The 23,644-nt window shown below is 41.5% G+C and overlaps 1 protein-coding gene across 2 annotated transcripts in view; it reads right to left on the bottom strand.

The window, feature by feature from the left end:
* RIPOR2 (RHO family interacting cell polarization regulator 2) overlaps positions 1-23,644 on the bottom strand; it is an 80,272-nt gene that overhangs the window by 19,859 nt on the left and 36,769 nt on the right. Inside the window, exons 7-14 of one of the 2 annotated variants that reach the window (XM_063096446.1) lie at positions 23,192-23,341; positions 19,694-19,757; positions 12,176-12,219; positions 10,876-11,001; positions 10,483-10,631; positions 8,976-9,105; positions 4,635-5,327; positions 1,249-1,430 (exon numbers count right to left, since the gene is read on the bottom strand). In XM_063096446.1, coding sequence (XP_062952516.1) covers positions 1,249-1,430; positions 4,635-5,327; positions 8,976-9,105; positions 10,483-10,631; positions 10,876-11,001; positions 12,176-12,219; positions 19,694-19,757; positions 23,192-23,341 — 1,538 coding nt within the window. Of the gene's footprint in view, positions 1-1,248; positions 1,431-2,302; positions 2,611-4,634; positions 5,328-8,975; positions 9,106-10,482; positions 10,632-10,875; positions 11,002-12,175; positions 12,220-19,693; positions 19,758-23,191; positions 23,342-23,644 lie in introns of those variants that run through there. The other variant, XM_063096447.1, reaches the window with a different exon arrangement.

Raw genomic sequence — 23,644 nt, forward strand, 5'->3', positions numbered from 1 at the left:
TTTTGGTTAAAATGCTTCTTACAGCAAGAAGAAAAAAATGTTTGGAACGATATCTGACCTTGATATATCATGTAGCAGCTTAAGCTAACAAGGATATAGAAAAATTTTTGGTTAAGAAACATTTCACAAATTCAGTGAAGCTAGACAAATCTCAATGTAGAATGTAGAAGTATAATTTAAACATTACATTCATTTAATACATTTTCTTTGCTGTGCCCCCAGTTTGCTCAAGGGATAAATTCTAGCTCCCATGTTTTTGTTTTGTTTTTCCTGGTTTTATTTTGGAATAAGAAACTTTTGAGAAACAACAAAAACCCCCAACAATAACATCTCCCACAGAGAGATTTGTGAAGGTTGAACAGCCTTGCTTGTTGTAACTTGAAAACCTTTTTATGTCACGTTGTGCCAAAGGTAAAGACGGGTGGGAAATACACCCTTCTTCTGGGAAAGTCGTTGTATATTCTTTCACAGCAATTGATGGAGGTGCTTGTTTTGCTTCATTGGAAGTTACTAAACGGACCCCAGGCTCTAGCTCTAAAAACATGGTTTGGCTGCACAAGGACCCCTGATGGAGAAAGTGAAAATGACTTCATTTCCTCTCCTTCCTCCCAGAAGGTCACATTCTCCACGTAGGGGGCTGTCGATCCAGTGGCCATTATCAGTCATTCTCTCTTACATTCTAAGGGAAATATGCACCGTGGGGCTTAAACCCATGATCTATGGATTTGATCTATACATTGGTGAGCTTAATCTCATGCAAAGACTCACTGGGCTGAAGGGAACCAAGAAGCAGATAAAGGAAAGCAAAGCACAAAACAAACATGTCAGAGGTAAGACGCAAACCAGGGAGAACCAGGTCCAAATTTATCACCTCATAAGAATTCTCTAGAAATGTAGTGTACATAGTTAATTTGGAATTAATTACATCAGGGTCAAGTTGTAGGCAGTGAGCCCTACAAGACGTATGTGTACACATGTACATGTACACACGCACTGTCATGCAAAAATTTCCCCTTTATTTATAAGGAAGAAAAGCAACTATTTTTTCTTAAGCAACCCAAAAGAAGTAAACAATATTTAAAAGTTGTACTTGACAATAAAAAGGAACCGTATGTCAATTGTAAGCCCAGTTATTCATGTAGGGAGTTTCATCTTTCTGAAAATGTGCACCAGGTCCCCTCTGATAGTAACAAAGATCTACTGTCCCAGCTATGACAGAAGAAATATAAGCAGACACCTCAGACTTACCTGTTTTTTTCAGTCTCAGTGTCTGAAAATACTGAATCAGCACCTCCTCCAACATTACAAACCTCATCACCATCCTCTTCTTCATCAAAATCAGAGGTATTCAGGAAATCAAAGCTTTCTAAAGCACTTTCAACTGTAAGACTTAAACTGGAAGACCTGCTGCGGCTTACTGCTGGCTTGCACTGCAAAGGTAGAACGCACCAGGGAGAACATCAACACATCCAGAAGGAGAAACAGGACACACGACACCCAGATGGAGATGTGACATTTTCTTTTTTCAAGCTTTTATTTTTTGTTGGCATTTTAAAAATGCATTTATCATCTTCATATTCAAAAAAGAAGTATCACCATGGATAAATCGGCACAATATCTGGGATTTGTTCCAAAATAATGCAGAGGCAAGTAAACAGGTAAAAGAATAGATGAAACAAGATTGGCCATGAGTTTGGGGAAGTTAGAGAATGGGCACATTGGGATACATTATATAATTTTCTCTACTTCTGCTTGAAATTTTTAAAACAAAATGTTAAAAAAAAAAAAAAAGGCAACCAGAAAGCTTTGGGAAACAGAGATATAGTCCCTCTGCCTCATGCTCATTCCCAAGTAAAGTACAACCAGCAGACAAATGTTAAGAGTCACTGAGTCAGAGCTGAATACTAACCAGTCTCTAATTCCAAGTGGCAATATCCTCAGTGTCCTGAGACAGGAGCTAGCTATCTAAGGCACCTGCTCTGAAGGACTAACAAAACAAATCCCAGAAACAGAAAACTGCTCAAATTCACCTAGCTCATGCTCCCGAAGTAAGAAGTCCTGCACCTTAATGTTTATTCACAGTGTATAATTTTTTCTTTAAGCATCGAGGAGAAAATGAATGGCACAGGCATGACAAGAAGTAGCCCTGCTTCCTCTGGAGCTCTGCCTTTGAAGGAACAAGTCCCATTACATCCCTGATGAGGAACTGGAGTTATGGGAACAAACCCATCCTACAGACTGGAGGATTCTATATTACCAAACATAAGCAGAAACACTACAAACAGAATAATTCCAGTTGCTATGGGCACAGAAATGGAGAAAAGTATTTCCAAATATTCAAGAGGATGCTGGGGTGGATTGAACAGGACAAGTCCTGCAAGTAAGAAGCACTAAATGTCCTTCATCCAGTTAGGTGTCACTCCTTGCTGATTTCTCAGCACAAGGTAGGAAGGACCTTGTGGAGATCTGTCTCTGACACTCAAGATGGCACAAAAGCACATGGGAAAATGCCTTTCAGTCTTTTAAATCACAGTTGTCTCATTCACCCTCAGTGATCTCCATCCAAGAGGCAGCGTCATTTAGTTTCTGATCCTCAAGATGTTTAGTAGCCTAGGAATGTGAAGGGGGGAAAGAAAGAGAAAGCTTTGTCCAGCTGATGCTTTAATTCTAGCTGGATACAAAGCCACCTGCCCCAGACCTAAACTCTACTGACATTTTCAGTCTCAAGGGGAGAGAGGGAGCTGGTCTGGACTCAACCACTTGTAGGGTCTTCTTTCCTAAGCAAGCTATCTGCACAACATAATCTTGTACAGTATGGATGTGTTTAAATATTGGTCATAACAAAGAAAGGGGCAGTTGAGGAGTTTAGTAACAGGATAGTTTTGGAACAGCAGCAGACTGAAATAATACTCTGGAAAGAAATCTGTGACCACCAGGTTTTTATAAGACTAACAGAAAATATGCTTAATGTTTCCTGGTGGATTGAGCTACTTATCAGCATCGTAGATGCCTGGAAACAGGAGCTGCCATCACCACTGGCTTTCTTCAAGGCATTTGCTTTAGGTGGAGTCAATTTGTGCTTTAGCTCTTTGAAATGAACATCTTTTGCTCACAAAGCAAAGCTGGTTAACTGTGCAGAAAAGATGTTCAGTTGAGCACCAAATAAGCAGCCTCCATGCACGAGCCCTGAGCTGATGCTTTCAAGCTGTTTTACAGAAAGCAGATTCAGAGCACCCTTCCCTGCTTCTCAGAGGCTGAACTAATCTGTCATAAACATTCAAAGACCTAGAGAGTCAGAGCCTGAATTATCACTGCCTTGGTCACAAATCCCTCCAGAGCTAGGCTACCATGACTCAGTAGAGAGGGATAAGATGGTCAGAAAAGCCTTGGGGAGCCGACCCCGTGGCTCACTCGGGAGAGTGCGGCACTGGGAGCGCAGCGGCGCTCCCGCCGCGGGTTCGGATCCTATATAGGGATGGCTGGTGCGCTCACTGGCTGAGCGTGGTGCGGGCGACACCAAGCCAAGGGTTGCGCTCCCCTTACCGGTCACAAAAAAAGGAAAAAAAAAAAAAAAAAAGGAAAGAAAAGCCTTGGGAATGTAGTTCCACCTGTCATTGCGAAGGCCACATCTTAAAACAGTCATACAAAAGAATGCAACAGCCTTCTGCAGGTTGGTTGTCAGTTTGCCACTACCACCTTGCTTTCAAGCCTATTTTATAGAACAGGTCCTTAAAGAGTTGCTCTTTCAAGAGAAAGGATCCAAGTTCTCTTCCAAATGACAATATAAATCAGAGTGGCAAAGCAAAGAATGCTAAAAGTGGCAGTGAGATTTGAGACAAAAATTTAAGTTCTGTCATCTTGTGCAATGCTTTTAAAAAATTTGATCTGTATGCCAGGTGGAGATAGATGCATTCTGATATAGCCATAATGAGCTCATTATTAAGACCTCCCACCCAAGAGGAAGTCATTCCTCTCACTCCTACCCTCCCAGTTCTATGCTGGGCTGTCTGATCACCACGGACTGAGGAAGCTACCTCTGGTGGAGTCCGGGGTTCCCTGGTTTCTAGAGTATGACTGATGATTATTTGCTGATGATTAATCTGAGATCTGAATTTACTGATTTGGGCCAAATCCAGGAGAAAGGAATCCTCCCACAGGCAGTGCTGGAGTAGGAGTGAGGGAGATGCCCGTGGTTCTCACATCAGGTCTGGCTAACTCTGACTCCGATCAGGGAAGGTGTTCCTGAATTCCTGATACTTTGGAAGGGACCCTGCCCAGTAACATCTGTGAGATTATGATGATCAAACTGCCACCATTTCACATTTGGGATTGGGATGATTAACGCTGGGACTAGAAGAGTTCAGACCTTCTTCAGAGCTCTTAACTCCCAAGAAAACTAAAAGTTAAGTTGAAAAAAGTTAAAAAAACTAAAGTTAAATTGATCTTTGGAAAATAAAAATTAACATGTGTTCTTGGCATTAAAAATCAATACCATTTAAATGATGAATATCTATTGATCCTGTGATTGGACAGGATTTAAAAAAAAATAAAAAAAGATACACTATCTTAAATAGATTTCTGGCTTAGGGCACCTCTCTCCAAACCTAATCCAATTTCTCTGAAAAGGTACTTACTTTTAGAATATCATCCAAATGCATAACTTCTTGGTTCAGATCCTGAAACTCTTTATACTGCTCTTTATGTGGTTCTAACACAAGGAAAAGCCCATTAAAGGCATCCTCTAAGCTTCCATCTAGAAAAGATCTACAGCCTTCGGATTCTCCACTGATGGAGCCCTCAAAGAGCAGCCTCTCTGTGACCCCTGGCACCTCTGCTGAGGTGAGTCTCTTGACCAGCTGCTTTGTGATGTTTCCTTCAGACATGTCCAGTTCCACAGGCTTGAGTTCAGAGGCCTCATCGGACTCTTGCAGAAGTGCCTCCGCAACACCATTCTCAAGAAACAGGCGCTCAACCCCGGCACCCGTGGATTGGCAGCAAGCCTCAGTCGTGGCTAGGGTGGGTTTCCCAGGCTCCTGCGTGTCTTCCTTCAGGTGTGACTTTGGCTCTTGGCCTTCTCCCAAGGAGGTCCTGGAAGATGCTGAGCTGGTGTCATCCGTGCCCTCATTTTGGGAGGATAGGCTGCTATGGTTCAGCTCTGCAGGAGTGATGGTAATTTCTGGATTTGCTGAGCATGAGTTGGAGCAAGAGCCAACTGAGTTGGAGGTGAGGGTGCAGTCCCCATTGGGCAGGTCACTGAAGCTGAGAGACAGTGGCATTTTCTCCTCAGCTGCCTTTCCACTTTCAAAGATGTCATCAGGTAGATTTGACTGTGGATAAAAGGCACTGCATTATTATTTCCAATATAAATGATGCATTTGGCATGGTTTATCCCCAGACAAAATGTAAGGCAACTAAAATTAAAAAACCAGAACTTTCACAATATTAGCATTTTCTTTTTTGGTTTGTATATGTCTGTATAAGACTGGCAAAAGAAAGCAAGCCATTAAAAACTGTTTCCACTGTTGAATCTAGGTGAAAGTTCATGGTACTATTCTTAGGTTTGACATTTTTCAAAAGAAAAGGTTGGAGCAGAGGGATGGTGCTTGTTTTCTAAATCCCAGGATCTCCCAATATTTGGCAGCCATAGTTATGAATAACACTACTGATTTTTCTTTTTTTTTTTTTGGCATCTATCTTACAAGGTTTTTCCAACATTTTGTTCCAAAGATGTGATGTTCTGTTCTGCTTCAGCTCTCAAAAATGATCTTTTGAAAATCTCTACCCACAAATCCCAAGCTCTTGAAAATGTTTTACTAATTTAGCAACCATGCCTAAAATTCAAGGCAGCAATACATTTGTATAGCTTCTCTAGAAATAGGAGAAGACGACTAATAAACCAAACATCTATCTTCCAGGAAGCAAACCCCAGGGCTCTCATGGTGTCTAGAAATACCGAGTCCTCTGCCAAGCAGACCCAGGCTGTGTCACAGGTATGCTGTGCTTCATGAAGCAGAACTCTGATGAGAGAGAGTTTAGAAATATCCAGGTAACCAAGATAATTTATGTAGGCATTACAATTTCTAAGTCAGCTTTTCTTGCACTGCAGTCTGTGTATAGTGTCTAAATGCCAAATGTTGCTCTGTGGATAAGGTTTTCTAGTTATTTGAGATTATCCCCTTTCAAAATGGTTAATTTTTCTTGGATTCCAGATTATATGTTTAAAGTAAATGGTAAGTATCAAGCTAACAGCTATTTTAATTATGTGTAAAATGACAAATTCTCACAATGGAGCTGGGAATCAGCCCAGCAAACAAGCACGTCACAGTGAGTGAAATGGGGAGCAAACAGAAAGACAAAGGCTTCTGTCCTCCTCCAGAGGGGTCCCTGGTCCCAGGGCTGCTGGATCTAAGGCCACCAGACCCCAACACATGCAGTCAGTTTGACCCAAACTGTCTGTTCTGGTCTGGTTGGAAGATGATTTACTCTAACTGCAGATGAGTAGAATGACGTGACACTGGGACACTCAGGGAACTTCGCAGGCTTGGTCTCTTCACCTCAAAATGGAGGTTTTCTTTTATGTGATTATTGAACTGTGCTCCTCAAAGTCCTTGGGGGGTGGTGGGCTCTGGGCTCATCTCCCTCCAGCTTTAGTTCAGTTTCCTCCCGTCTCCATTTGCACCCAAGCTCACTACCCCCTTCCCCCATATGCACCTTATGCCTCTAGGACAGATAAAAGGGGGAGCTTTGGGGAGAAATGGAGGAAGGCCCGGAGCTCTCCCTGCACCTCCACCAAAGGGGGCCCTTAGGCATCTCACAGAACCCTTGGGTCCTCCAAGTGGTCCTGGCCAGCCTTGCCTGCTCTTCTGTGCACACATCTGGTAGCACTGATGGAGTCATTGGCTGTGAAAGGGGGATCGGGTAATCAAGCTTCTGATTCAAATTGCAAAGTCCTCCCCAGCCATTTCTTTTGAGTCCCACATTCCCAAGCCCAATTTGCACCTACATAAGTGGCAAATACTGAGTTAGAATAAATTGAGATGCCCTGCCCAAGGGGACTTAGAGTCTACCAAGGGGACGAGTCTGGCAACTGGCATGCAACAGTGCTTGGAATGCAAGTCATGACTGAGGTATGATAAAATGAGCTGAGGGTCCCTGCAAGGGGAGGGCTGCTGCATGAGAAAGAGATGGTCCTGGAACCCAGCCTTGGAAGATGGTAAGGCAGAGCACAGGAGAGGGAGGAAGAAGTGCATTCTAGAAGGAACAACGTGTGCACAGACATGAGATCCTGAAAGGATGTGGTGCATTTGGAAGACACTGGGAAGCTCAGAGTGGCTTGAGCAGAGGCTGGAGAGGGGAGAGATGGGCCTGAAGGAGTGGACTGTGACCAGATGGGAATGGCAGCTCTGAGGACCTTTACTTTTATCCAAAAGGCTATAGGAAGCCATCAATCCATTAGGTTGTGTTCTAATCTTGCTCTTGTTTAAATTATGCTATTGAACCTCTACCAACTCTTCCCCACAACCCTCTGACTTGCAGCACAGAAGCATGAACATACACACTGCAGTTGTACTAGCGCTGTTGCTTTTCGGTACATGACCTCAAGAATTCTCCATATATTCTTCTCATTTTCCTTTGACACTCCTCTAGAGTTTAGCCTGGTCCTTTTCACCTGTGTTTTTTAATTCGATGAATAAGATGCAATTATTATTATTATTAACTAGAAGACTTTTAATCTTTTCCTTTCTGGACATTCAAAAATTACTTTTATATGTCTGTGAAGAGCAGACTATTCCATGTATGTATGTATACGTGTGTGTATGTGTGTGTCTTCTCCCATTACATAATGTATCATATGTAATGTAAGTTACCTGTTTCATTCCTATGAATGAAAGGGTTTCTCTTACTAAAGTATTATGAAATTAACAAACACTATAATAAACTAAGAACCTCTTTAAATAGAAATAGCTCTTGCAAAATTGGTTTAAATTCTCTGAGTTCCTTGAATAACAGTTTTTAAAATTTTTAGTTATTGTAAATTGACAAATTATAGTAGTATTTATGAATGCCAGTTTTAAAAAGGCTGATATCAGTGATAAACTAGTTGACCTTCTGAAATAAATCTTCTTTGACATTAAGTGTAACTGCAGTTTCGAAAAATGAAAATCTTGTTACCCTGGATATCTTTACCACAGTGGAGGAAAATCACAGCACAAAAACAGGAATCATCAGAAGAGAAGGACAAACAGCCTCTCTAGCAAAGTTGCATGCATGGCCAAGTCTCCCACCCCAAGGGCAGGACAGCTGTAAGTAGTGCCCAGTGAGAGAGACAGAGAAGGCAGAACAAGAGACATGCGGAAGCAACATGCCACATGCCCCAATGTCAAGCACTTCACACCCGCGCAGGCCACACTCACATAAAGCTCTAGCACGGCCTTGGGCCTCAGCCTGAGGGAGGGCAGGTCACTGAAAGAGCGGCTGCGGTGCAGCTTGGCAAGGAAAGTGTCTTGCAAGGCACTCAAGACAGACAGCCGCCTTGGCTTGTCTGGTGAAGGTCGCAACCACCTCTTCAGAATTCAAAGCAAGATGGGCCAGTTAGTGGAAAGAATCAGGTTACCATGTTTTGTTAGCATTTTAGCAAGCATTTCTGATGAAAACAAGAAGGCTATTATTTATACCCACTTCTTTAAAAGGCTGATCTTAGAGAATGTTCAGAAAAGTCTACATGTCATCATCAAAGCAATAGGTAAAGTGGGGCGAGGGAGAGGACAGACCGAGGTGGCTCACCACGTGTATTCATACGGCGACAGGCATCTTGGAATGGTTTCCTTAGTCATTACTCGGTTAAGGTGAACTTTAAGATCAGATTAGTAAGAATGATTGAGAATCCCTAACACTGCCTGTTAAGCATTCAAATATTGGGTGCAAGCGCTAGCTCAGGCTAATTGTGTCTACTCCAGAAATCACACTGAACTTACAAAAAAGGAGTGATCTTTGAAGGTGGGTGTTTCCGGGGTGCCCTGGCTGTACATGGACATTCTCCTCTGGAGAGCTGCCGCCTTGTTCCCAGTGCTTGATGATGGGGTCATGTCCTCCACGTCAAACGGACTGCAAAACAATAGGTCCCCATGTATGCACATTTGTTAAGATCATCTATAATCAATAGACCACAGGCCAAGAAGGCACCTTGTTAAACTAAAGTAAATTCAAACCATTGAGAACTGGGCTGGTTTTGCCTAAATTGCTTTGTCAGAAAATAAACTAAGATAAAAAGAAAGTGGAGCAGAAAACAGTCTAGATGCACCCTAAGGACCATGGATTATTATCACGGCTTTAAGCACAATTTATCCATACACCTAGATGTGTTTTTTTCCTCATTAATATTAGAAACAAACATATTAATGCTTGCCCCAAGATAACAAAATATTGAAAAGTCTGCAAAAATTCTTTGAGCTTTGTGGAGCTACTCAAACAATACAAGAGATTAACACATTATTTTTCTGCTCTAAAACAAACAAACAAACAAAAAAAAACACCCAAAGGTAGAATCCCATTCATTTCAGTTGACACCGAGCCTCTTGCGTGATTGAGAAGAGACTAACACTGTTCACAATGATGCCACTTATCATCATGACATCCGATTCATCCAGCCAGAAGAATGAGCTTGCATTTGGGATATCAACTCTCAAATACAGATTCCAAGGAAAGGGCTGGGCAGAGGTGCTGATGCTTGTCCCTGAAATAGTGTCAATGCTATTGACAAATTGCTGCTTCCACCCCCAATTCTCTCATTTGTAAAGGAGACCCCGAACGTTAATGCTCAACAGGTCACATTTACCTGGTAATATGCCAGGGCCATAACAGCAAATGTTGTGAGTTACCAGCATTAATAACTTATCATGACCTTTCTCATGGGGTAACTTCGGAAAACCACTTTTAAGTCCATTGCTTTGACCAAAGATGTCTTGCCCTTTGGAAATATTCTATTTCAGTAGATAGAGTGTGGGGGGGACTAAGGATATTCAAAAATTTCCAGAGCAGCATGAGGTATATGAAATAAAGAGGGATAGCAATTAAAGCAATACAGCAAGAATCAGAATCTTTCTGAGGGCAAAATATCTCATATTGGATAGTTATTTTCTTTTAAATTAGTCTCTGTGAGAGACATATTTCTTTATATATATTTGCATGTAGAGAGAGAGAGGAAAGGGGGCAGAATAAAAACATTTTAAAATAGAAGGTAGAAGAGGAGACTAGTGATATGACCCGGCTATCTCCAACTTGAACATGTATGAACATCACCTGGTGAATTTGTTAAACAGATCCTTGGGCCTGAGGGGTTCTGACAGTACATCTGCATGGGTCCAGAGATTCTGCTTTTCTGACAAGCTCCCTGGCAATGCTGATGGTCCATGCACCAACCTTTGAATAACACTAGCCAGTAGTGCATATTTCTACCCGATGAAGTCAAAAAAGGCAACTTACTACCAGGTGATTTCCAGGTTCAGCTTGATGGTGCCAAGGTCATTGATGTCAACAGCCACCACCTGAGGTCGTGCTGCAAACAGCTCTTTGGTCTCGCAGGTCACACTGCCCACCAGGATGTGAGTTGCCAGGCCTTTGAGCTCTGTGACCTAGAAGAGAGAGCAAGAGGGGGAGAGGCCTTACGTGACAGCAGAGGTGGACCTTTCAAAAGCCCACCTTAAATTTCCTTTGCCCACTCTGACTTGAGAGCAGTGGTCTTTGCTGGACTTGTAGCACAGAGCGGGGTCCCTGGGATGGAGGGCAGCAGCAGACCTTATGGCAAAAGTTCCCCACCAGGGGATCATCCGGCCACGTCACCCGGAAAGACAACAGAAGGCAATGACAGTACCATACCTTGATGGAAATGAACCCAACTATCAGGGGCAGGAAAACCATTTCTTCTCCATCCCAGCTCTGCTTGCCGTTTACTTCTATTTTGCCTTTCAGCTTCCACCTCTGTCGACCATACTTCATGAAAATCTGGGGAGAAGACACCAAATGGCCCTTGTGTCCACTGACCCTCTCCCCGTTACCTACCGAACACCAGGATCAAAAGGGCAAGGAAATAAAGCAGCTGCCCTTCTGCATCATCCTCACTCCACTGCCTGTTCTGGGTTCTTGGTGGAGCTGGTGATGAGTGAGGAAACTTTTAAGAGGGATTAAGTTCTGTCTCTAAGACGGAGGGTGTGCAGGGGCATCTTCAGGAAAAGGTCATTGCACGATGCCCTTCTGCTCACTCAGAACAGCCATCGGGATTAATCCTCCACATGGCCCAGCTCCTTTAGAGAGATAAGGAACCATCAGCTGAAACCTACTTAGCAGTCGGAAGCAAGAAATAAAGACATCCTCCCTCTGGATGAGAGAGATGCAGCTGCACAGGGACTCTGAAATGCAACACACTCTGGAGAGAGGGTGTGCAGTCTGCCCTCGGTTGGACGGCTTTAATGTTTAGGGGAAGATACTCCCTCCGCCCCCCTCCCCGAAGAGGTATGATTATTTGGGGTTTTGGAGGAGACAGATAAAATTATTACATAAGTTCCCTTTGAAGGGGGAAAAGAGAAAAGGCTATTTTACTTTATGGAGTACATTTTTATAAAGAAAGATCTATTATATTATATTCTTCAGTCATGGTACTGAAGAGCAGTCATGATCCTGGATTGGGTCTTGGATCAGAAAACAACAACAACAACAACAACAACAACAAAACCGGCTATCCCAAGTGCAATATTGGGACACTTGGCAAAATATGAATATAGATCATACATCAGATGACATTATCTAAAATGCCGAGTTCATCTCGCTGACATTGAGAATTGCGCATGCTTGTAGGAGAGCATGTCCTTCCATTTAGGAGAGGAATTTAGGGATGAAGGGTTGTGATGTCTGCAACTTACTCTAAAATGGTAAAACAACAACACCAACAACAGTTATAATAATAATAAAGCAAGCGTGGCATAATGTTAAAAAGTGGCAAATCTAGATGACGGGTATATTAGGGGAGGTCTTGTATCAATCTCCAAACTTCCTCACTGGCTTAAAATGTTTTTCAAAATAAAAAATTAAAAGCAAAGATAATTTAAGTAGCAAAATAATGACAACTAGCCCCTGCCCTTCAAGTCCTCCATCCCAACACCTAGACCAACACAGGACTTACTTCATATTGATCTCCAGGACACAGGCGAGCAAAGCCAGCCAGACCTGTAAGCAAGCGATTGGGAAATGAGGTGCAGAACAGATTTCCCTTCTTTATAGATCCCATACTGGCACATTTTAAAAATACAAGTAAAGTGTTAGACCTTTGTAAAAACTCATAATATTTTGGGGGACCATCTGTGGGGAACAGCTTTTTCAGGAACTACATCTGTCACAGCTAAACAGGACACTGCTTGATGGGGTGAGGGTAGAGGTGGTTTCTGGGGCAGGGAAAGCTGAGCAAATGCGAGCTAGAGCTCAGTGTGTCTTTGGCTGATTTAAGGTCCAAGCAGATTCCAGGATCAGGTATTAGGGCCAGAAAGATATATTCATTTATTTTCCTAACATATTCCCATGAAAATAAATTGGTCTCCTATTTTTCTTTCTGTCCCCCCAATTTGTAATTTCTAAGTGCCTCCCATTTAAGATTTCATGTATTACTCCCCTTGCCTCTCCCCAATTCACTCATTCCTCTGTTTTCCTTATCCTTTTAATCTGGTATAATGATACCACCATCTACCGTGATATGAACATGAATTATCACTTACAAAAAACTAGTAATTAAGAAAACAAATAAAATCAAACCAACCTACCAAATGACAGCAACCCATACCCCTGAAATACAGATGTGGCTTCTCTTCTACTGTGCCAATCAGCAAGTTATTTCTAACTGGATCTGCCCAATTTGGGATTGGTATGACATCTACCTGGTGCAGCAGCAAAAACAAATCTTGACAGACTAGATGACACCATCTTGGGACATCTCAGGAACCCTGGGCTTGATCAGTCACTTCTTTTCTTTCTATAGATATTTACTGAGAGTCGACTGTGTGTGAGGGTCTGTGCTAGGCACTGAGGTAACACTTTGGAAATTAAGAAAGATTTTACCCATAAGTAGAGCAAAGTATGGTTAAAGCCCACAGGAATGAAGCAGACAGGGACCTGTAGGCTGTAACATGGAGTTAAGCCTGAGGTTGAGTTCTGTTTTATCTACCAACTAGCCTACTCTAGATAATCGACTTAAGCCCAAGTTTCTTCATCTTTTAAAAAGATAATGACATCCACCTCATAGAATTGTTGGTAAGGATAACAGATGGCATCTAGCACATAGTAGGTGCTAAATGTGTGGTAATGATTATATATCCAGGAGTGGGATAATACTACCTGTGAACACATGCCATATACTATTCATTTAGAAGATGTAATCTATATAAAAAGAGCAAATTGGTGCACATCTTGGAGAGGAACAGCAATGCAGAGATGGTAGAAGGAGATCTTTGCTTTTCTCTGTATTTTGTATTTTTATGAGAATGTATTTCTTATATAATTAAAGTTTTAAAAAGTAAGACTATCTCATTAAATGTAGGATAGTTTCATGGAGGCAAATAGCATTTGAATAACAGAATTTCATCACAGTAAGATGAGGGCATGGGTGTGCAGATACTTCCCAGCTGAGCGATCGGCATGTGCGCTTTTGACAAGATTTCTCAAATGCTTACAGTGTGTCCAACCTGAACAGGTGGGGGTAGGGGGTGGGGAGGAAGGCATGCAAGTCACCCATGCATAATAAATGTAGGGAACTAAGCTCATCCCCAGAGGCTTATCAGTAATCCCAGCTTTACTTTAATCAGTAGTTTCCGGCTTCAGTTGGTTGTTTCTGTGCCAATCACAAAGCAAAGCCCTTTACACTCACAGGGACCCAAAGACTGCAAGTTTTAAACAAGGACTAAAGCAAATTTAATAAAAATGGGCAAAAATGTTTATGACTTTTTAAGTTTCTGATGAAAAGAGCCAACAAAATTATACAATAAAAAATTCAATTAAGAATTTAGCACAAATGTTTAGAGTAAACTTTTAATAAAAGGCAATATTTATAATGTAATATTAAGGAAAAAAGGCAGGACACAAAACCTATATAGAGTATGGCCTCAAATATATATAAATGTATCCAGGAAAAAAGTCTAGAAAAACATACCGAGCTGTTCAAAATAATTATTTCTGATAGGATGGGATTATAAAGAAAGTTAAATTTTTGGCACTCAATTGCAATTTTTATTTGATTTTCTTTAAGATCATGTATTTGTAATAAAAAAGAAAAAAGTTATTAAAAAGATCATACATGTTGGAAGGCAGCATACACAGACAGAAAAGTCTGCTCAGATATTTATGATAATTTTAACAAAGTTTAGCAGTGGGTAGAGTGGTTACGTGTGATTTTAGTTTTTTTGGTATTTTTCTCAATATTTTTTTAAAAATTAGAAGGTAACACTTTCAAAATATTAAAAAAGAGATTCAAAAAAACACAAACAATATTCCCTGTTTATCCAGTGACTTCAAAGAGGCAGCCTGAGGGGAAATAATTTTGATTAACTGGTAAAAAAAAAAAAAAAAAAAAGCTCTGTGATCCTTAGATCCCTTCACACACAAAAACATCTATACGACAAACTGATCCCTTGGTTGCTAGCTTCCTTAAGTTACCATTCATAACCTTTGAGTTCTGAGTTGTTTTTATTAAACATGATTTCACCCGTATAAAGATGATGAGGATGATATCACATAATGAGTTTTGCCTTCTATGAATAGCCCTGTTAATAAGGTGGAAGGCCCTTCCTTGAATGAACAACTCTGCTTTCCACGTGCCTGATGGCCATGGCCATGGTTAAGATAATAGCAAAGGTCCAAGGATGCTTTAAAAAGCCCATGCTGTTACCATCACATGTCAGTAGATGGCAGCAACTCATCAGCGTGTCATGCATTCCTACTAGAGGAGCCAGTCCATTCCGGAACAACTTTCACTACTAATAAGAACATAATTAGCCACTTAAGAAGTCTTACTGAAATATGAACAGAATTTTTTTTTTTTTTTTTTTTTTAAAGATGACCGGTAAGGGGATCTTAACCCTTGGCTTGGTGTTGTCAGCACCACGCTCACCCAGTGAGCCAACCAGCCATCCCTATATAGGATCCGAACCCGTGGCCTTGGTGTTATCAGCACCACACTCTCCCGAGTGAGCCACAGGCCGGCCCAATATGAACAGAATTAAAGAAGTCTATTTTCACTAATAATTTTCTGGAGCTTTTTTTAAAAAAAATATTTCTGAGAAAAAATACAACCAACTGGCTTTTATAAATCTAAAACTGGACATGCTAATTCCAATAAAATCCAAGTGCTCTTTATAAACCTCTGCAGATTAATTAATCCATTGCCTATTTACTAGTGCAATTAAAGCAGAAGGGTGGTGAAAAAGAAACTGACCTAGTATTGTTGCTAGATGAAGTTGAGTGAAAAAGAAAATCCTTTGCTTAAGGTTTTATTTACCTTTTCAAAATTACCATAAATTTTGTATCTGAAGTACTTAACTGAATGAAAGAAAGGTACTTGGTAGTGATGTTTTTGAGCTTCTTAGTCTATGTTATTAAAGCAAAACTTCTTGGAATTTCTAGTTGTGGTATCACTGACACTCTGTTTATAGCAATAATGTATGGCCATAGCCAGGCATAAAACAGTAATTTGTGCTGTGCTTTTTAAAGTTCTATCTGCTGTGCAAACCACTGGTGGTACTGGCCACAGACTTATCACTAACAGTGGGGCAAGGACAGTTACAGCCTGTCATGGAGGCCTGGCCAGCTTTTTTCAGAGTTTGGTCTGGGGCCTGCTGGCATTTTTACAGTTGGGGAAAGCTGGATGTTTGCTCAGCAGTTTTGTGATCCCTGTTGCACTATCTAGAAAGCTTTCACTATGACCACTCAACAAACCATCACGGGGGTGACCGCCAGGGGATGGGCATGGCGAGGTTGGGGGGGCCAGGCAACTAATATTTTCATGGTACATATTCTCATACCTTTTGGATGTTTTACTGTGCTCACATATTACTGATATGACAGTTCTTCCATACAGTCTCACTTGGGGGACCCAGATGCGAGAGTATACAGCCCCCCACCCTTTTCCTTTGCTCAGACATCATTCTGCCAGGACGATGCTCCCCATCATTTTTTTCCAGTTCTATGATCTTCCTTTCCAAGAGTCACACTTCCTACTCTGAGGAAAACAGCCAAGTAGCTGAAGAGTCAGGAGCTCCTCCTGCAGACCTTATCGATGTATTGACCATGTGTAAATAATGCAGGTTTACTAGCTCCCTGGTAGTTCTTCCTTCTCTGGAGCCCTGATTTGCCCTGAAAGCTGTAGAGGCTAGCACAGACTTTTGGATACATACACTGGTTGGAACTTAATTTGAACAAAGTAGTAATTGGGGAAAGAACCAGTTTTCCCTGAGGAACCACATCTCTTAACCTGCATCCTGGTTGACAGTTCATGGATCTAGTGCTCTCTCTTTAGCATTTGTGGCTTTTCAAAACCTGGCCCCAACTAACTCTTCATAACTCTTCTCTCAACAGGCACTGCAGCCACACCAGTCTGCTTATCATTTTTGAATGTGCTTTCCCCCCTTTGGTGAATACTGTTCCGGTGCTGTTCATCTGTACAGAACAGTCCTCATTCTAATTCAAAGGTTACACTGGGGAACATTCCTCCTTCCTGCTCCCCTCTCCTCCAGACAGGTGGGTGGCAACGTTCTTCTCTCCTCTCGGGCTTCTGCAGCAATCTGGCCACATTATTGGTCCTGTTGGTTATTTATTCCATTGAATTAAAATGCACTGGCCCATATGACCATTTTCTCTAGGAGACCATAAGCAACTCAAGGCTGGGGCCATTCATCAGGATGCAGCCTAGTGCCTGGCCAATAGCAGGTGCTGGGCAAGTGCTTGCTCCATTGTCTTTATCATCACCCCCCCACCCCAAGGTTGTTGTCTGTGTGTTGGGGGTGGGGCAAAAAGGGAAATGTGGACGGGTGTAGTGGGAGGAAGTTAGGGGTTTCTTGGTCTGAGAATATTATGACACTTTCTTAGTTTGTCAATATGTATGTTGGGGTTAGTTATTTTTTACCAGAATGAGTAATACATAAGAAAGCAGCTAATTGCAAAGACAGAGGATTTCTTGGCAGCATGAGAGGGTTTCCTTTTCCTTTTATCGACGTAGAGGAAGATTTCCATGGGGGTGTTACCCTTGAAAGGCTTCACAGATGTAGTTTCTGAGTTTTCACGTTAGATTAGGAAAGTGGAGGTGGCAGAGTCTATCAATGAAAAAGAAGAATCAGTTTCAGGTCTGAGAGACCCCATGGGAGAACCTCTGAGTTTAGGTAGAAGCAAAGGAAGCAGATCAGACAGGAAAGCAAGAACAACAGAGAGAGGAAGGGATTAAAGATCAGCAGCAACAGAAGTTTCCATCAGTCCATCATGATAACCCATCATACCCCAGAGCTATTATTTAGCTGGGTGGTCAGATCCCCCAGTGGATGCCAGGGCCCCCAACATCATCCCCTCACTGACCACCAGGTCTGAGGCTCCAGATCTGGTGGATGGGCTGTCCCTTTCTTCCTGCTGCACTCCCGGGGTGCCTGTGTGCTAGGTTGAAGAGGATCAGGAGAGACCATTCTCTGAGCAATGGTTTATGGTATCTGCTCAGCTCTGTTAGTGCTTTCCTCATAATGTGGGGTTGCGGGTGGGAGTACGTTAGGAGCCTAGAGCCCTGGAATGCAGTTTCAAATTTGATTTAACTCACTGTGTGATTTCTGGGACAAGTCATTTAACCTCTCTGGACCCCTATTTCCATCTATAAAATGGGAAATTACTGACCCACCCAAAATAGATGCATTCAACAATAGTGAATATCAAAAACAGGGAAAATATGGTACTCTTTGTATTGACAGTGATAAGACGTGATTTGAATTTTTCTTAGGCTTCAAGACTCTAGTACAACTCTGCTAGTCTACATGGGTGGTGCCTGAGTGTTGTGGGAAGTAAAGGGAAATCTGCTGAACGCTGCTGATCCAGCGCAGTTGCTTTCCAGAATCAGGCTGCTGATAGAATCATCCTGAGTTAAAAAAAAAAAAAAAAAAAAATTCCAGAGCCCCACCCTGCAACTATGGATTCTGACTTGCTGCGGTGGGGGCAGGGCCTGAGTGGTTTTGGAACCGCTGACTCAGGTGAGGATTCAAAATAAAGAGAATGGACCTAAAAACCTGAAAAAGCCAGATGCCTGACTCGGTGGTAAATGTTGAGATTTAACACCGAAAACCAAACTGATTCTCTACCACATCTCTTGGAAGAGATGAATACAGCCATTTGGGAAACTGAGGGTCAAGGTCATTTTAATTCTAGCTATACTCATTCAGAGAGGCTCTCACATGTTGTGCACAGTACTTGACAGAATAATTTCCCTCCAGAGTTAGATGACTCATTTGAAAATGAAGCTCTCCCGTTGAGCACTTTTTAAAAAAAGTATCCCTTTTTTTACTCCCTTAATTGCAGAAAGTAGACAAGAGGGTGATTAAATTCCCATTAGCAACCCAGGGATCAAGCTGCTAAGAAACCTCAAAAAAAGAGATACATAAGCACCAGACCTCTTTGCTGCAGTCAAATGGACCAGAACTTGAAAGAGAAATGAACTTGCTGCTTATTTGACAGCCCTGCCTGGCCATTGGGCTGTGAATCTCACAACACCTGGGGCATGCTCCATTTTCTAAAACCAGACTTCCTTTTTATTTTGAAGGTGCTGTGGTATAAATCAATACTGCTTCTAGATTTTAACTTTCTGGAATAAACACCAGAAAGGCACTGGGAAAAAGAGAGAGAAAGGCACAGCCCTCTGCGGGTTTAACACTGAGATAACAAATTGGTAGGTAGTTTACAGAAACCACTGACACCACAAAGAAGCCAACAAACAAGTTAAGAATGTGGACATTCTGTATAACAATGGCCAATGATAGGAAAGAAAGGAGAGAGGAGTTTATTTTAGGTTAAAGGAAATCTGAAAGATATACCTATCAACCAATTATAATGCATGGACTTTGTTTGGATCCTCATTTGAACCAACCAACTGTACATAGCATTCTTGAGACAACTGGGGACATTTGATAAGGATGGGTTAATAATAAAGGCTTATTAATTTCATTAGATGTGATAAGGTGACAGTACTTAGCATTGTGGTTATGTAAGAAGATGGCCCTATTCCTTCAGGGATGCATATTGAAGTACACAGGGGCACACTGACATATCTGGGTTTTGTGTCACCAAAGACTTCTATTTCATCAAAGGAAAAACAAAGAAAAAAAAAACAGATGAAGCAAATGTGGCAAAATCTTGCTCATTATCAAATCTAGGTGATGGGCTTACGGGGATTCATTGTAACGTTCTCTCCACTTTTGTGTATGTTTAAGATTCTGTCATGATAAATATATTTTTTAAGCATAATGAATATATCTTTTCAGGACGAGAAGCATCAATAAATCAACATAGGTGAGGAGGGTGGAGAGTAGGTGGCACAACGTCTTTGAAAAAAAAATTAAAAAGTTTGTGCACTCTCAGACTTCAAGGAGCTCTGTGGAGATGGCTCCACACTCACTCAGAACAGGGAAAAGAATACCTTTCATCCTGATGGAGAATTCCCCCAGCAGATTCTCTAGCTCCGCTTCAATGGTGCACATATTCTGGGAAGAGGACAGGAGATGAGCATTAGAGCCAGCCTGCATTCACACAACAGCTCAAAACACATGACATTTTAAAAGCAGCAGACAACCATTGCACCAACATCAGGAGGCACTGACCTGTTTGCAATGAATTGCACGGCACAGCCTATGAAACATTTTTGACAAAACGTTTAACCTGAGTCTAAGCAAGCCTTCTATTAGTGTGCAGGAAATTTAGGGCATAGAAGAACAATTTAAATTACATCAAAAATAGTCAGACAAATCTGGAATGTGGGAAATTGTATAAGGACTGCCCTGGACTCTAAAAAAAGCAGTATCATGGAGAAAAAAAATTCTAGATAAACAGTCTAAAGAGATAACAACCAAATGCAACGCCTTAACTTTGATTATGTCCCGATGTGAAAGACAAGCAAATGAACTAAAGTAGTTACAAAAGACATTATTGGGAAATTTGCAAATAGACTAGATATTATATAATTCTATAGGATGATTGTTCATTTTCTTAGTTGTGATAATTGCGTGTGGTTATGCAGATGCACGTTACATAGGTTACTATCAAGAGAGCATGCTATATGTTAAATAGCTTGATTTAGCCTTTCCATAATGTATAAGTATTTCAAAACATCATGTTGTACACCATAGGTATACACTACTTTTTTTTTTTTAAATTGACCGGTATGGGGATACTAACCCTTGACTTGGTGTTGTGAGCGCCACGGGTATACACTACTTTTACTTGTCAATTCCATGCTAAAATATTTATGGGGTGAAATGTCATCATGTCTGCCATGTACTGTCAAATGACTGGGGTTGGGGGTTGAATTGAGCAGATGACAGGGAGAAAAGGCCAGTATAGGAAAATGTAATTGATAAATCTAGATAAAGATATATAGTGTTTAATATGCTAGCCTTGCAACTTTTCTGTAGGTTTAAAATTTTTCTTAATAAAAATTTGGGGCAAAAAGAGCACAGGGGCTCAATTCTGCTAACGTGAATGAGACTTCCTGCTGGGATGCCACAGCACCCCCAAAATGATTCCTGGGTCTGACAAAGGTCCTTTCCTCACTCTAATGCCCAGCAGAGGCAGAAGCAGCAACACCATCTGCACATGCGGTTAGACACATAACCACCCCCAGCCTACTTCCTCAGTATCTGAGGACCTAAATAGAGCACTCGGAGTTAGAAATCAAAAGGAAAAGTGCTGTGGTCAGGGGCCATCCCCACAGATACCCTTCTGCACCTCCACCAGCTTAAACTTTGGATGCCACCTCTCCATACTAAGCAGCAGTCTTCATCGAAGCCCCCAGGGCAGCACCTGCAGGCTTCTTCCTCAGTAGTCAGCCTCCATCAAGGCTGGAGAGTCGGGGCTGGCTGCTCTGACGAAAGCATGGCCAGCTGGGTCAGCACTGACAGGTATTGCTTCCACTGGGACTTTGTATGCAGAGGACCTCAGGATTGATTTGTAAGGCTAGAGGTTCTGATTCTCATTTGTTCCTTTGTTCTGCTCAAATGATCACTTTCATGGAATGCAAAGAAGATAACATTGCCTTTTCCAATCCACAGCACCTCAAATAGTTTATCGAAGCTGGGAAAAACTTCCTGAAGTTTGAGCTCTGTGTAGCTTGAAAGCTTTGGACAAAAGTCTCAGTATTGTAAACAAATTTACTTCCTCAGAGCACTGGGTATCTTTGTGAAGGAGTGAATTACAGTTTCCAGAAATAGCAACTATTTTATTGTGCATATCAAGATTGCTACCAGTGCCTTTGAAGAACTTGGGGGGCAGCTGGATTAAAAGCTGAGGACATCCATGGTCAAAATTTTCTTTCCTTTCACCCATGCAGCCATTGATGCACGTGCAAAAGTGCCCCAAGCCATCTTGCCCTAAACCCGCATTTTTCAAAACCTGCTGATGTCAGGTGAGGTACGAAGCTGCAGAAGTCCTGACTTCTATCTTCTCTAAGACAGCCCTTCCTCTTGCTGAAATTGCACTCTACATCTTTGAATTTGTGAGCAAAGTCAGGATGCCATGTCCTGGCATTGACCAAGGGTGGCTATTTTTGAAACGACCTGCGAATGTTCCAGAACATGTAGCTCCTGCGTACTGCTGATCAGTTATCTGCTTGTGTACTATGCACAGCCTCTATAATCGGAAACTGCTCTTTTGATTTCAGAGATCTGTAGAAATGAGGTCTAATGAACTGGGGCTGCTTCTAAACTATGGATTCCCAAACTGTGGGTCCGTAAACTTGGATGGGGTGGGGGGTAGGAACAGTCACATCTTTATTTTCACTAACCTCTAACTAAAACTTAGCATGCCCATGTATCACAAATGTAGAAAACAAGCCACAGTAGTATTAGTAACATGGGTGACTTTGACACTGATAGAAATCATATATATGTTCATATTACATCATTTGTTGCAGAGAACTTTAAAAAATCATTTATAGTTTTCACTACTTTGAAATTCAGTAGTTATTAGAGCCACTGCTAGATCTTGTAATTTGGTGCGTGCATGAAGCAGCAGCAAAACACATCACACAATTGACTCTTAAAATATTTTGACAACTGTATTGACAACTTTGAAATAACCATATTGCAAAATAATTTGTTTCCCTTGAATGACTATGTGTTTTATTTTATGCATTAAAGAAACATTATTCTGAAAAGGGGAACTTAGGTAAAGAAGCCCTGTTTTAGGTTATGAAAAGAGACAAACTTGTTTCAGACAACAGGCAACACTGCAGTATATGCACAAAGTGATCCTGCTGAAAGTCATCTAAGAGGTCCCTCCAGTCCCAGAGCTGACAGATGCTCAGCTCTGGGAATTGTCCAACAGACCCTCATCAGGCCGATGACTTCAGTCATGAAATTTGATCTCTGAATAAAGACTCATGGGATAGTGAGAAGTGCTGCTTTAATAATTCAGTCATTTCATCAAACACGTTGGTATTAGGTGATCCCAGGAGGAGTGAAGACCTCTTTGTGTCAGATGCTTGGGCCCCAGAGAGTCAGAAACCAGGAAAGCACACTTCTGTTCATGGTTTTTTATCTTGTGTCCTTTAAGATAAGATGTTCTTATGATTAAAAAAATTGTAATCAGGAGGATTACTTAATATCTAGCACTGACATCCAGAACAGTTGTATTAACCACAGGGTCTGTTCAACTTCCAAGGATAAAGCTAGATTAGATTGTACACTCAAATATTTGAATGTGTGTTTAAATGACACAAATCAGGGCACTGTGTCTTACTCATTCACTTCAAACAATTCCACTGATTGCCTGCCTTGCATTTTTTTGAGGCTAACAGTAAAACTTATCTCTCTAGAGAGTGAAATGAGGTTGTGGGCTGCTGTTCGCCTGGTTCAAGGCCATGACCAACAATTCAGATCAGGTCAGGTGGCACCCAGCAACTAAGCAGATTAGCAGGTTGTACCTCTGTGTACTCTTTGTAGCTCCGATTGATCTCTGACAGACTCTCTCGGGCAGCCTTGCTGGCAGGGGAATTTGCAAAGGCTTGCTTCATTTTGCTGGCACCATCTTGGAGGCGTCTTTGGATACAGTAAGCTTCATAGAGTTCATCTACCTGCCAAAATCAAAACAGGAAAGACAGAGATATAAATATTTGTCACGATTGAAAGAAGTTACATAGGTCTCTGTTACATGCTTAAGGTACTTTGTTTCTGACCTCAACAAGGAGAATCTTGTAGGAGTGTTATTCTTTTAGACAGATACCAGTTATTTTCATTTTAGTCATTATGACCCATTTTCTGTCTCAAAACAGATTTCACTTTGATCCTGTTTTCAAATTACACAAAGTGAAAATGACTCTCATGCATTTTTTTGAGGTTATCATTGGAATTGTTGAAAATGATCCTTGTATGATTTA

Source organism: Cynocephalus volans, chromosome 5 (genome assembly GCF_027409185.1).
Source record: "Cynocephalus volans isolate mCynVol1 chromosome 5, mCynVol1.pri, whole genome shotgun sequence".
NCBI classification, from domain to species: domain Eukaryota; kingdom Metazoa; phylum Chordata; class Mammalia; order Dermoptera; family Cynocephalidae; genus Cynocephalus; species Cynocephalus volans.